This window comes from Pelobates fuscus, chromosome 4, assembly GCF_036172605.1.
Source record: "Pelobates fuscus isolate aPelFus1 chromosome 4, aPelFus1.pri, whole genome shotgun sequence".
NCBI classification, from domain to species: Eukaryota; Metazoa; Chordata; class Amphibia; order Anura; family Pelobatidae; genus Pelobates; species Pelobates fuscus.
This window is the reverse complement of record NC_086320.1, coordinates 274,642,799-274,656,283: the sequence shown is the minus strand read 5'-3', so window position 1 is coordinate 274,656,283 and position 13,485 is coordinate 274,642,799. Positions and strand designations below refer to the sequence as shown.

The window sequence follows — 13,485 nt, the reverse complement described above, 5'->3', positions numbered from 1 at the left end:
TTATTGGGGGGAGAATTGGGGTAGTCTCCTTACTCTTAGTCGCACCACATTCCCTGCTACGTACATACATGTGAAATGTATTGTTTTTGAATGTGTCACAGTTCCACAGCACTACAACTCACAGTAATATCCATAGTGTATGAGGATTTAACAGATCTTCACAGCACTAAAACTGTTCTATGCATTGTTTATTAGTATTGCTCATCCCTCCAACTCTTTAACATAAACAAACTTTGGCAATTATGAAGCTGTGCAAAAAACTTAAAGGGACACTATAGTCACCAAAACTACTTTAGCGTAATGAAGCAGTCTTAGTGCATATATCATGCCTCTGAAGTTTTACTGCTCAATTATCTGCCATTTAGGAGTTAAATCACTTTTATTTCTGTTTACACAGTCCTAGCCACACCTCCCCTGACTGTGACTGACACAGCCTGCATGAAAACCAAATGGTTTCATTTTCAATTACACGTAACTTACTTTAAAATGTATTTTTTTTATCTCCTGCTCTGTAAATTGAATTGTAATTACATACAGAAGGCTCCACCAGGGTCTAGATTAGAAAGTTATTAACAGAGCAAGAGATAAGTAATTCAAAATTAAACAGAATTTGCAATAAAGGAAGTGTAAACATTAGATGCCTCTCTTTACAGGAAATGTTTTAGAAGGCTAAGTTACTTGCAGGGAGGTGTGCCTAGGGCTGCATAAACCAAATGATTTACAGTGCTTTGCAAAAGTATTCACCCCCTTGACTTTTTACCAATTTGTCACATTACAGCCTTAAGTTCAGTGTTTTATTAATCTGAATTGTATGTGATGGATCAGAACACAATAGTCTAAGTTGGTGAAGTGAAATGAAAAATATATACATAAAACTATTTTTTAGAAATAGAAAACAGAAAATTGGCATTTACGCATGTATTCAACCCCTTTGTTATGAAGCCCATAAAAAAGCTCTGGTGCAACCAATTACCTTCAGAAGTCACATAATTAGTGAAATGATGTCCACCTGTGTGCAATCTAAGTGTCACATGATCTGTCATTACATATATACACCTTTTTTGAAAGGCCCCAGAGGCTGCAACACCTAAGCAAGAGGCACCACTAACCAAACACTGCCATGAAGACCAAGGAACTCTCAAAACAAGTAAGGGACAATGTTGTTGAGAAGTACAAGTCAAGGTTAGGTTATAAAATAAAATATCCAAATTTTTTATGATCCCCAGGAGCACCATCAAATCTATCATAACCAAATGGAAAGAACATGGCACAACAGCAAACATGCCAAGAGACGGCTACCCACCAAAACTCACGGACTGGGCAAGGAGAGCATTAATCAGAGAGGCAGCACAGAGACCTAAGGTAACCCTGGAGGAGCTGCAGAGTTCCACAGCAGAGACTGAAGTATCTGTACATAGGACGACAATAAGCCGTACGCTCCATAGAGTTGGGTTTTATGGCAGAGTGGGCAGAAAGAAGCCATTACTTTCAGCAAAAAACTAAATGGCACGTTTTGATTTTGCGAAAAGGCATGTGGGAGACTACCAAAATGTATGGAGAAGGTGCTCTGGTCTGATGAGACTAAAATTGAACTATTCAGCCATCAAAGAAAACGCTATGTCTGACACAAACCCAACACATCACATCACCCAAAGAACACCATCCCCACAGTGAAACATGGTGGTGGCAGCATCATGCTGTGAGGATGTTTTTCAGCAGCTCGGACTGGGAAACTGGTCAGAGTTGAGGGAAAGATGGATGGTCCTAAAACATGGATATTCTTGAGCAAAACCTGTACCACTCTGTGCATGATTTGATGCTAGGACGGAGGTTCACCTTCCAGCAGGATAATGATCCCAAACACACTGCTAAAGCAACACTTGAGTGGTTTAAGGAGAAACATGTAAATGTGTTGGAATGGTCTAGTCAAAGCCCAGACCTCAATCCAATAGAAAATCTGTGGTCAGACTTAAAGATTGTTGTTCACAGGCGCAAACCATCCAACTTGAATGAGATGGAGCATATTTGCAAGGAGGAATGGGCAAAAATCCCAGTGTTAAGATGTGGCAAGACTTATTCAAAGTGACTTGGAGCTGTGATTGCCGCAAAAGGTTGCTCTACAAAGTATTGACATTAGGGGGTGAATAGTTGTGCACATTGACTTTTTTCTGTTATTTTGTCCTCTTTGTTGTTTGATTCACAATAAAAAAAAAAAAATCTTCAAAGTTGCGGGCATGTTTTGTAAATTAATTATGCAAATCCTCAAACAATCCATGTTAATTCCAGGTTGTGAGGCAACAAAACACGAAAAATGCCAAGGAGGTGAATACTTTTGCAAGGCACTGTAACTCCTAATTGACAGAGAATTGAGAAGTAACATGCAGGGGAATGATATATATACACCAAAACTGCTTCATTAAGCTAAAGTTGTTTTGGTGACTATAGTGTCTCTCTAAGGGTGTGGACATGCCTCCTGCTGTGGCCTTCATTATAGTGAGTATATAATGCTGAAATCAACCTGGTTGATCATTTATTGATCAGTATTATTTAATAATACCCGTAATTGATGGGCAGGTTTTTGAAAGCGGGACAGATGTTGGAAGAAGAACACAAAAAGTGGGACTGTCCTGCTTAAAATTAGATTGTTGGCCACTGTGCAATAAAACTTTTTTTTTTTTTTTTTTTTTTTTTTTTTAAGTAAATCCTACAGGGTTATTCACTTATGTGAGAATTCAAGGTGAATATCCCAAATGGCAAATTTCTCTAGTCAAATAAGCTTTCAGTTCACAGGAACTCAATAGGTAGAAAAATGCATATCCACTCCCCCCCCACCCCCCCAACAGTAAATGCTTTTCCCCAAAAATAGTGTAAAAATGAGCATTAGAAGAGCCTGTTTTAATCTATACGTTGATCAGATATTCTGCTTCTAGTACTTATCCGTTCCCTGATCTGGCAGGTTAGACACTGTGCCGATGTCAGAAAGGCACCCCCCCTAAGTACCAATTTGGCAAGCAGACTAAGTACCCACATTTTGCGTTCGGTCGAATTCGGGTCTTCGGGTGCTTCAAGGTGACGCCACACAATAGTGTTAGTGCCCTGGCTATATAAATCCAGGGCTTTCTGTAGCAAGCTGCCCTTTTGTGGTTTTTGATTTCTTATTACTGACTTTACCGACTTGTTACTGATGCAAAATTGTACTTTATTGTAGTTTTGGATTTCTTGTTACCGACTTTAAACTGTTTAATTGTCTCTCTGCTTTCTGTGTTCTTGACTTTGGCTTGTTTATCGTTTGTCCTGCTTTCTCCTACACTTTAACTAGGCTTTCTCTCTCACTATTTTATACGTGAAATCCGGCCATTCTAAGACCCAGGAAATACGTGGTTTATATCTCTTAAGCAGATTAAGGGTCTGTGAGTGTTGGGTTCCCCAACATAATCGTGACACTGCTCCTTCTCTGACTGCATGTCATTTCGCCCTTTGCTTTCTCTCTTATTCCTATATTTCAGCTGGACTGTCCACCAGTGGCCATGCTCCTGTGATACTCTGAGAATCAGTAATGACACACCTTGCTGGGAGTGTCTGAGCTTTACTCAGCTCAACACATGCCCACAATGCCTGCTCAAGCCTCCTCAGAGTCCTCAGCATTCATACAGTAGAACTTACATACCACATCACACACAAACATTTCCTCACCACATTAGGTATCATATAGTGTCATATATTTATTATGAATAAATATGAATAGACAGACAAACTCATAAATACCTATAGAGCTTTTTGTTATCTCTCTCTATATATATATCTACCTATCTGTCTCTCTCTCTCCCCTTAGGGAGGTTGATTATCAGAGGCTAGAGGCAGGGCCAGATTAAGAACCCAGTGGGCCTGGTGCTGACAATTATGAGTACAGAATCTTATCGACCAAAAACACTAAAACAGTCATACCTCTCAAGCATCATTATGTATCTAGTGGAGATGTTGCCGGAGGGAAACCCATAGGATGCAGCTATAAAAAAACTCTGATTCTCTTAAAAGATGCTAATCTCTCTCTAATTCATGCTTTCATCTTTCAAGTAAATCCATGCCATCCAACAGCAGTGTCCAGTGAAGCATAAAGTCAATGGGCGGTGTAAAAGGGTGGGCCACTGACGCGGATCATGTAACCAGAACTTCCGAAAGGGACGACCATGCCCAAAAAGGAGTGTCTGCCCAGAGAATTGGAAGGCTAGCCTGGCATGAATGCATGCCAGGCTTCCTGCCAATCATGTAGGCTAGCCACTAAGGGCATACTATGCAGACAGGACCCTGAACTTGGCATTTACACAGGCATTTAAAGATGGGGCTGGTGGATAAAAAGTAAATCTTCTAAGTGTGAATGAAACGTAACATTTTAATATTTAGTTTTTTACTGACATATTCATCTTTTAGAAACGTCTTGATCAAACATACGTGAGAGAACTGATGAGAGACGATCCGTTTGAAAAGAAATTAAGGTATTCATAAACTCTTGTAAAATTGAGGAAGTTACAATTCCAGTGACTGGTTGTTCAGCAGGCATCTGGAGGGCCCCTTTAACTAATATTTTAAATATCTTGATGCATCGCTAAGCTATCTGTATTATTAGATACCATTTAATAACTGCAAGTTATTTGAGGAAGAAATGCCTTCTCAATCATGCCAGTGGTGCCACTGAGGCTTAATTCAGAAAAAGATTTCCCCTGGCGGGTTAAGCCTTCTTTAAGCTGTGTGCCTGTGTAGAGAAGAACCAATGTTTCAGCCCATTCCTTAATATAATTTCTTTATTACAGCTGTAGTGAACAATCAAAAAATAACCAGAAAGAACATTTTCCATCACTTGTGAATTGTGACTCATCAGCTGATTTCACCAAAACCTCAGTCAGCACAAATAAAATACAAGGTAATATGTGCCAGACTAAATAATATCTTGAGAACTGAGAAGGGATTTGACTTCACTTTTCTGTACGCTTCTTTATTTATATAAATTCTAAGTATTTAACTTCAGTTCTGTGCATAAAATGCATTTAGAATTCATAACACTCTGGCAATGGATGTATTGAGCTTCTCCCTTGCAGGCAGAGTGACTGGAAAGGGAAGCTCGCTCACTCTTCCCAGCCTCCATGCGGTCCCTCCCAACTCCCTCAAATAAATAAAGTGTTTTATTTTGTTTTTTAATTTAAAAAGTTTTCCCTCCCTTCGCTGACTATAAGCATGCACATGTGCTCCGAGCCAGCAAAATGGTCCAATCAAAGGCTTCTGGAAGCGCAGAGATTATGTCAGGCGGGGTGTAGAGTTCAAGCAAGGATCTTCACCCAGCACTGGAATTCAGGTAAGTTTTAAAAGTTTTCTTGCAGGTTTTAAAGGTGGGTACAGAGGGGTGCTGAGGTGAGTGCAATGAGGCTGTACGAAAACAAAATGTATAGGGAGCTTACCTGTGCTGTCTGCCAGGCTGCTGCAACACCTTAACTTCCGAGTGCTCTTCAGGCAAGGGCAGGAAGTGATATCACTTCCCGGGTCCGCCTCTTCCTCCTCACACAGCACCGCACAGGGCTGGAGACCTGGCAGCAAGAACTGCAAGAATGCTGCCAGGTTTACCTGAGAAAAGAGAAACTGGTGAACGGGGGAATTACCTACAGAGTGATGTTTCAGGGGGCCTGCAATATATCACTGGAATATGGCAGAAATCATGTTCTGGCTGAGGAGATCTCTGATCTCCTCAGCCAGAGCATGGCTGTGCTGTCAGGCCCTCTGTCCATGACCGATCTGCCCGACTGGTCAGTCCGCTCCTTTTTGCAATGATGACGTGGATCAATCAGTACACAGGAAAGCCTATTTAAGGCTTACTTTGGCCCATATTCTTTGCCCTATCGTGGTTTCTGTTTAGATCCTCATTTAGTGCTCCTAGTGATTCGCTTGTGATTTCCTGTGTTTGACCTCCACTTCGTATTTGACTCGTGATTTCTGGTATCCTGACCCCAGCTTCGTATTTGACTCGTGATTTCTGGTATCCTGACCCCGGCTTTGTTAGACTCTGAGTATTTCTGTTATTCCTGTCCTTGATTTATCTTGACCCTGTTTCTTGTTGTATTAATACGTTAAGTCCGGCTATTCTAAGACTCGGTAATGTGTCTTTCGAATTCAACTTTTGTGGGTTTCCTCTTTCCTGCCTGTTGAGGTACGACTCCCGTGACATGGATACATTCATAAGAATAGAAGGAGATAGTGTATGGTGAGCATAGTTGGATACCAGTTAGAGGTAATGGATTGCAGTTGGCATATTCTATCGCTTTAATGAGTAGAAAGTGAGTAGTGGAAGGATATCATATGAGGACTTGAGAATAGACAAGCCTCAATAAGAACAATGACTCTAGAGCTATTGTCTCTGTGTTCCATGCAGTACTATAAAGGACTGTATCTTGGTGTCTTCTCTCTTTACAATAAAGTTTAATTTTCTGAGTTACACAACTTTGCAGGTTTGACGGGGATGATGTACATTTGCCTTATGCACCATATTATTTCAAAACCAGCCCTGTATTAATTTTCTGTATTTATTTATTAAATTGTCCACAAATGTTTTTTGTTTTTTTTATATGTTCATTTTGTTTAATATGCAATCTGTTTGTTATAGGTTTCAGAAATGGATTAGGCCAACCATCTGAGTAAGTATTAGTTTATAAAATTGTAATGAATTGTTAATGTTAACATTTACTGGTTTGAAATATTTTCATTATGACAATCTTCTATATGTTCATATGTCAATTTGTATATATTGTTGATCATAGAAGTAAGACTCTACAGTGGGAAAGGACTGCACTTTAAAGGGACACTGTAGGCACCCAGACCACTTCAGCTCATTGAAGTGGTCTGGGTGCAATGTCCCATGCCCCTTAACCCTATAGTAGTAATTATTGCAGTTTTTGAGCAACTGCAATAATTACCTCTGCAGGTTAACTCCACCTCTAGTAGCTGTCTACCAGACAGCCACTACAGGGACTTCTTGAATTAAAAACGGACCTTTGTTCCCTTTCTGATGCTGGACGTACTTGCGCTCTGCATGAGGACTTCCAGTGTCAGATTTTTCCCCATAGGAAAGCATTAATTAATGCTTTCCTATGGTAAAATCCTAATGCGAGCGCGGCCATTGCCGTGCATGCGAATTAGGTCTCCCCCACGAATGACGACGGCAGGGAGGAACATGGGTGGGGCCTGACTCAGCACTGAGGGACATCGGCACTGGATTCAGGTAAGTGACTGAGGGGGTTTTAACTTCTTCAGCACCACGAAAGGGAAGGGGGCACTTTAGGATTCTATCGTGCCAGGAAAACGGCTCTCTTTTCCTGGCACTATAGAATTACTTTAATGCATGTTTGCCCTCTTAAACAGCAGATTCCTCCAATAGATAATAAATTAGTTCATTCTTTACATTTAAACATACGGTCACTAAAGATATATCTTTGAGATCAAATTCTGTATTTCAATATAAGAAGAGAATCTAATAATAAAATATATAAATATTGCATTACACATTAAATCAGATAACATAAATATTGTATTAAACTCTGTACTCTATGGTCAGTGCACTCCATTTAATTGTTAAATGTATGCTACATGCCAGACCCCGAGTGGCCATCATACCAGGCAAATGCCCAACTGGCTGACAGAGGGCATCAAAGGATCTCGCAGATTGGCCCCTGCAGGGCTAATGCTGCCTCAGTGCAGGCCTAGAGTGGGTGCTCCGTGGCTGGTGTTATTCTGGAATGGCCGCAAAGGCTATGAATGTGGTTTTCAGGAGCACATGGCGCTCATTGCCCTGATGAGATTATCCATACCAAATCACCTTCCCAGATAGTTTACTCAGTCACAGTTCACATGAAAGAAGATCTGGTGATGTTTATTCGTTGTATGATCTGTATAATGTGCAGTTACAACAGGTAAAAAGAACGATTCTTCCATATAGGTTAGGAGAGATACCACAAGTCACATTGAATGTACAGCATAGAAAACACTAGAACAGGAGAGGGGGAGGGGAATACCTGAAGCAGCATGCAAACTACGGAGTGGCCCAAGAGACAAACTTAGGATGAACATTAGATAAACAGTACATTATAATAAAACAATATCATGTAACATGACAGGTGTGGAGATCAAAAATCTCCCTCACAGGCCAGCCCAAAGTTAAGAAGAGTGTACCTTGCTGCGGTACATTCCACAGTGTTGGCCAAGTGCACACGTGCTGTACCTCTTAGCACAGGACCACCAGGGAAACAAATGCCCACTGTCAAGGCCCAAGGTAAGGCAACGGAAATTATTTTTATTTTTTTGTAATTTATCATTTTATTTTTTAGCTTGCTCCCCCATTCCGCTCACACACTCTGACCCCTCTCACACCTTGTGCCCCACATCACTCTCTCACACCCTGCTGCCTCAAATACCCTGCAAGCCCATATCCCTCTTTCACATCCTCCTATACCCTGCAGCTCCTGTCACTCTCTGACACCCAGCAGCACCTATATCCTACATCTCTGCTTCTTTCCTACTTCAACCTTCAGTAGACATTACATTACATTTTGGATATTACAATACCGTGTTATCCAACTTGGACTGAATTGGGGCTTAACAAACAAATGCTGAAAGTTATCAACTACCACCTAAATGCCACAGATTATTGTACATCAGGCATCTCAAACGATGGCATGCCAGATATTAATGAACTACAACTTTTATGATTTTATATACATTAATTTCCTTCAGATAATTAACAGAGCTCATCATAGGTCATCAATATCAAAGGGGCAATGTTTGAGATCCCTGATACATATCGTGAATTTACTGATTTGGGCCAAAATAGAAAATAAAAATGTGTATAAAAGAGTGCAAAAACTTTTACTATGCAATGTGAAAAAGAAACATTAATTTTAACAGGAGTAATGTTTTACATGTAACTGTACAAAAAGCAGGATTCTCATTGCAGGATAAATCTGCAATATTAATATAGTAACCTGCGGTTAACATGACAGTGTAGGTCTCACATGGAATCGGCATCTATCTAATTAGCAATATAGTGTATTAATATTCTTTGATTTGTGTCTTTAAAATGTCTTTGTCTTGATTTCAGATCTGTGATGTCATTTGACCTGGATTCATGGGCAGCTAAACCAAAAAAGAAGGAAATGTTTTTGGAAGACGATGACCCTCCACCTTGGTTCTTTTGCCTAAAAGAAAAGTGTAAGAAGTCATTGTTGATTTTCAATGGCTACAACCAAGTATTGTCTATTCCTGGCAAATCTGTATCATTACTTTGTGAAAACATTAGCAGCATTCTTGACTAAACTGGCTATTGTGGAGAATTGATCAGGAAATGCGTTTTTTCTTTTAGAAAAACATACCTGAGATTGAAACACAGCTGTGTTGAGGATTTATTTTAAATGTTATCATACATTTATTTTGGTTTAAAATGTGCATATTAATGTGGCCGTTCTCAGAATACTCTTGCGATCCGTTTTTTTCTCTCCATAAGTTTAAAGGGTAATCCAGACGTGGACCCCTTGCTCACGGTGCCTAGAGAGATATCAGCTATGCCTCACTGATGATGCCTAACAAGGCTGAAACGATCGTCTGGGGTTGCTGTATCTCTCGTGCAGAGAGAACTTGCTGGCATTTCAGATCTGGACTGCCCGTATGGGTGGGACCAGTTTGATATGCTTCAGATATGTTCTCTCTGTAATGGCACAAGATGAGCTAAAACCAGCTTGAGTTCTGAGCGGGGACCCACCGAAGGGCAGGCTATCTCAGCTGCTGCCCGTTCTCAGAATACTCTTGCGACCCGTTGTTTTCTCATAATATCCCATGGTTTTCATATTTTAAGGAACACTTCAAGAACCATAACTACTACATATTGTTTCAGTTATTGTGGTGCAGAAGTGTTCTGGCACCCTCCCCCTTCCCCATTGTCACTAGTTTAACCACATTTAACTTCTTATCTGGGTTCTGACTTCTTCTCTGGTTACTTCCTTTAGTCCTTTTGAGCTACATCCATTGGCTCACTGTAGTGGTTGTGGTGCTTGGGGTGTGCCTTTTCCAAATATAGGTTAAATCTACACATATAGGTTCATACAATCATCAATTTATATTTTATTTTCTCTTTCTAGATCTCAAGACCGTGAAAAAACCATCAACGTAAGTAATTAATTATTTTTTATTTATTACAATTGTAATTCTTACCATCTTAACCCTGCTACTTTTTTTTTTATTAATTTTACCTGATAACATTACAGTTCTATATTATTGCATCCCATGACATTGTATGATATTAAAAGGAGATAAAGGGTGATAAACACACAAGTGCTATAATAAGTATTTAGAATTAATATTGGGACAAATTGAGCAAATTCAAATGTGAGAGATCTTTCAGTTGCTTTACAATTATTTAAATTTGCCATTTGAAACCAACAGTCTCTTGTACTACTGTAGGATACCCTTAAAACTGCATATACGTAGTATACAATGCCAACAGTTCCTGGCAGTCCGCAGAGCAGGGAAGATAAAATGTGCAGGTTTTTTCTCTTAAACTGGAAATGTCAGGAACGGACTAGAAAGTTTTCACAAGTTACTTTATGATAGCCGGGTTGAATATTTTATTACCGTAGTTACATAATTTTGGTCAATTTCTGACAAGTTCTAGTTCAGAGCATAACCCTGTGTGTTTGATTGATGCAGAATGCCCAACATTCACTCAGGAAGAGCAGATTAAAACAAAAACTGTTTAGAGAATTTAATATGATCAGCTGAAAATGCTATATGATGATATATAGAACATGTTTTGTACCAGAGCAGTCATAATGGTAAAAGGATTTTTAACATGAAAGCATTACCTTCCATTTTGTGTACTTTTATTATAGTTTAAATGATAGAAGAGCCGTGTTTGATGAACAAAAATCTAATTTTGCAAAGCTGCAAAGGCGATTGGCAAAGAGAACGCAAATGAAAATCCTCGACAAAAAGTCGTATGTATTTTCAGCAGTATCATTTTCATTAAGGCAATGCATAATAATAAAAACATTTAGACCAGGGGTGCCCAAAATGTAAATCCCCAGATGTTGTAGAAGTACAACTCCCTTGATACTTTACATTCCTTTGGAATGATTTTAGAATGACAAAGCATCATAGATGCTGTAGTTTTAAAACCTATACCGTTTGGGCACCCCTGATTTAGACTTCGGCTTAATGCAGTAATTATCTTAACTGTACAATATAACATTTTATCCGGTAGTCGTGCAATAAAATACTTATATGTCTGGGGCCTGCTATTTCAGGTTTTACTTCCCAAACAATTCATAAAATATACTGAAGAACAATAAAAAACAAATGTGAAAATCCACTCAGCAATAAAAGAAACTAAATAATAGCTGCAAAAACTGCCTAAAAACTGTAATTTCCCTACACAGTTATAACAATAGTAAACAACACACGATAGGGGTGCGCATTGAAAAATATGATACTTATTGTTGGGATCCAAAATCTCCCAACAAGTGAGAAGACATGTCAAAATAAAACAAAATACACCACACAGTGCAGATCAAATATGATAATGTGGTATAAAACAAAGCAAAAATAAATCAAATTACTATCATCTGTGACCAGTGGCGTAAGTACCGCGGTCGCAGGGATCACAGCTGTGACCAGGACCATCCTTTCAGAGGGCCCGGCCGTCTTGTAGACCCTGACCGCGCAGTCACTGGGTGACCGGCAAGAGGGAAGCGTCCAGCACAGCTCTCCCCGCCTACCAGTCATTGCACATAGCGCCGCTGGGCAGACCGCGTTCTAACAGGAAGTGCCCCCAGTGAACACTTCTTGGCAGAAAAGGAAGATCCTGTACCAGCAATCCGCTCATTCAGAGGTCAGGAGGGGAGGAGGATGGGAGATGATACATATTGATGTGCTGGGAGAGAGAATGAGAGACATTGAGGGGCTAGGGAGGAGAATGAGGCACATGGAGGGGTTGAGGGGAGGAATGAGGCTCATGGAAGGGTTGTGGGGAGGAATGAGGCACATGGAGGGGCTGTGGGGGGAATGAGGCACATGGAGGGGTTGTGGGGAGGAATTGGGCACATGGAGGGGCTGTGGGGAGGAATGAGGCACGTGGAGGGGCTGTCGGGAGGAATGCGGCACGTGGAGGGGCTGTGGGGGGGAATGATGTACGTGGAGGGGCTGTGGGGAGGAATGAGGTACGTGGAGGGGCTGTGGGGAGGAATGAGGTACGTGGAGGTGCTGTGGGGAGGAATGAGGTACGTGGAGGTGCTGTGGGGAGGAATGAGGTACGTGGAGGTGCTGTGGGGAGGAATGAGGTACGTGGAGGTGCTGTGGGGAGGAATGAGGCACGTGGAGGGGCTGTGGGGGGAATGAGGTACATGGAGGGGCTGTGGGGGGGAATGAGACACATGGAGGAGCTTGGAGGATGAAACACATGGAGGATTTGGGGGGGGGGGTACGGATGAGACACATGGCAAGGCTTGGGAGGATGAGACACATAGAGGGGTTGTGGGGGAGCCAGAATGAGATACATGGGGCGGCCCCATGGCAATTTTCACACGGGAGCACGGTAGTTTCTAGTCACGCCTCTGTGACAATAGATGTAGCAAACACAATTGCCAATTATTTTGTTTTAGCTATATCTTTAAGGAATGCTATTTAAGACTGTGTGATATATTATTAGAATATAAATATCAAATATAGCCAAAAAGATATTTGGTGTGAATAGGTAGGTGGAGGTAATAATTGGCAACAAGATAGAGTATCAGAATAATCTGACACATGATCCAAGATGTTCTGGAGACACTACCTACTTTTGGGAAATAGAGCTGAGACTCCGCTCTAATATATGTGCACACAGCCAAGATTAGCCAGCTTAAAGCTCCTTTATCGCGATCCACCCTGGTGTTCTGTTTCCTACAGCCGATTTCACTGCCAACTCTGTATGAGCTGTGTAAAGTACCAGAGTGAAGGGACAGTAGATGGATCTATTAAGCAATAAAAACATAAACAAATGGTATAAAACCAAATAAAATCCTTAAAATAGCCAGGGGAAAGGAGGGAATTGTGCTACCGCTATATAAATCTAAAATTCGCCTCTTCCTTCCTCCATAGACACTGTGCAATCGAGTGCTTCATTTAGTCGATGCATCATACCGAGTTAACATCGGCAGTAGAAATCAGAATATGATTTGTGATAAATTCGTTTTAAGCCGGCTGATCTTGGCTGTGAATTTCTGTCTGTGCTCTATTTCCCATAAGTGGCTAGTGTCACCAGAACATCTTAGATCATGGGTCATATTATTCCAATTCTTAAAATATGACTGCACAAACAAAGTACAGAAAATAGGCCCAGGACCTTTGAGCTCCACACATATATTAGGTGCAGTGGGTGGTGTCCTAGGAAAACAAATTAAGAGTATTCAGAGATGGCACAAG

At 40.7% G+C, this 13,485-nt stretch overlaps 1 protein-coding gene across 1 annotated transcript in view; it reads left to right on the top strand.

The window, feature by feature from the left end:
* The window catches only part of LOC134609434 (uncharacterized), a 31,710-nt gene that overhangs the window by 6,145 nt on the left and 12,080 nt on the right, over positions 1–13,485 (top strand). The window contains exons 5-10 of the mRNA XM_063453110.1: positions 4,429–4,493; positions 4,809–4,918; positions 6,647–6,677; positions 9,134–9,243; positions 10,167–10,194; positions 10,917–11,021. Of these exons, the coding sequence (XP_063309180.1) occupies positions 4,429–4,493; positions 4,809–4,918; positions 6,647–6,677; positions 9,134–9,243; positions 10,167–10,194; positions 10,917–11,021 (449 nt within the window). The remainder of the gene's footprint in view (positions 1–4,428; positions 4,494–4,808; positions 4,919–6,646; positions 6,678–9,133; positions 9,244–10,166; positions 10,195–10,916; positions 11,022–13,485) is intronic.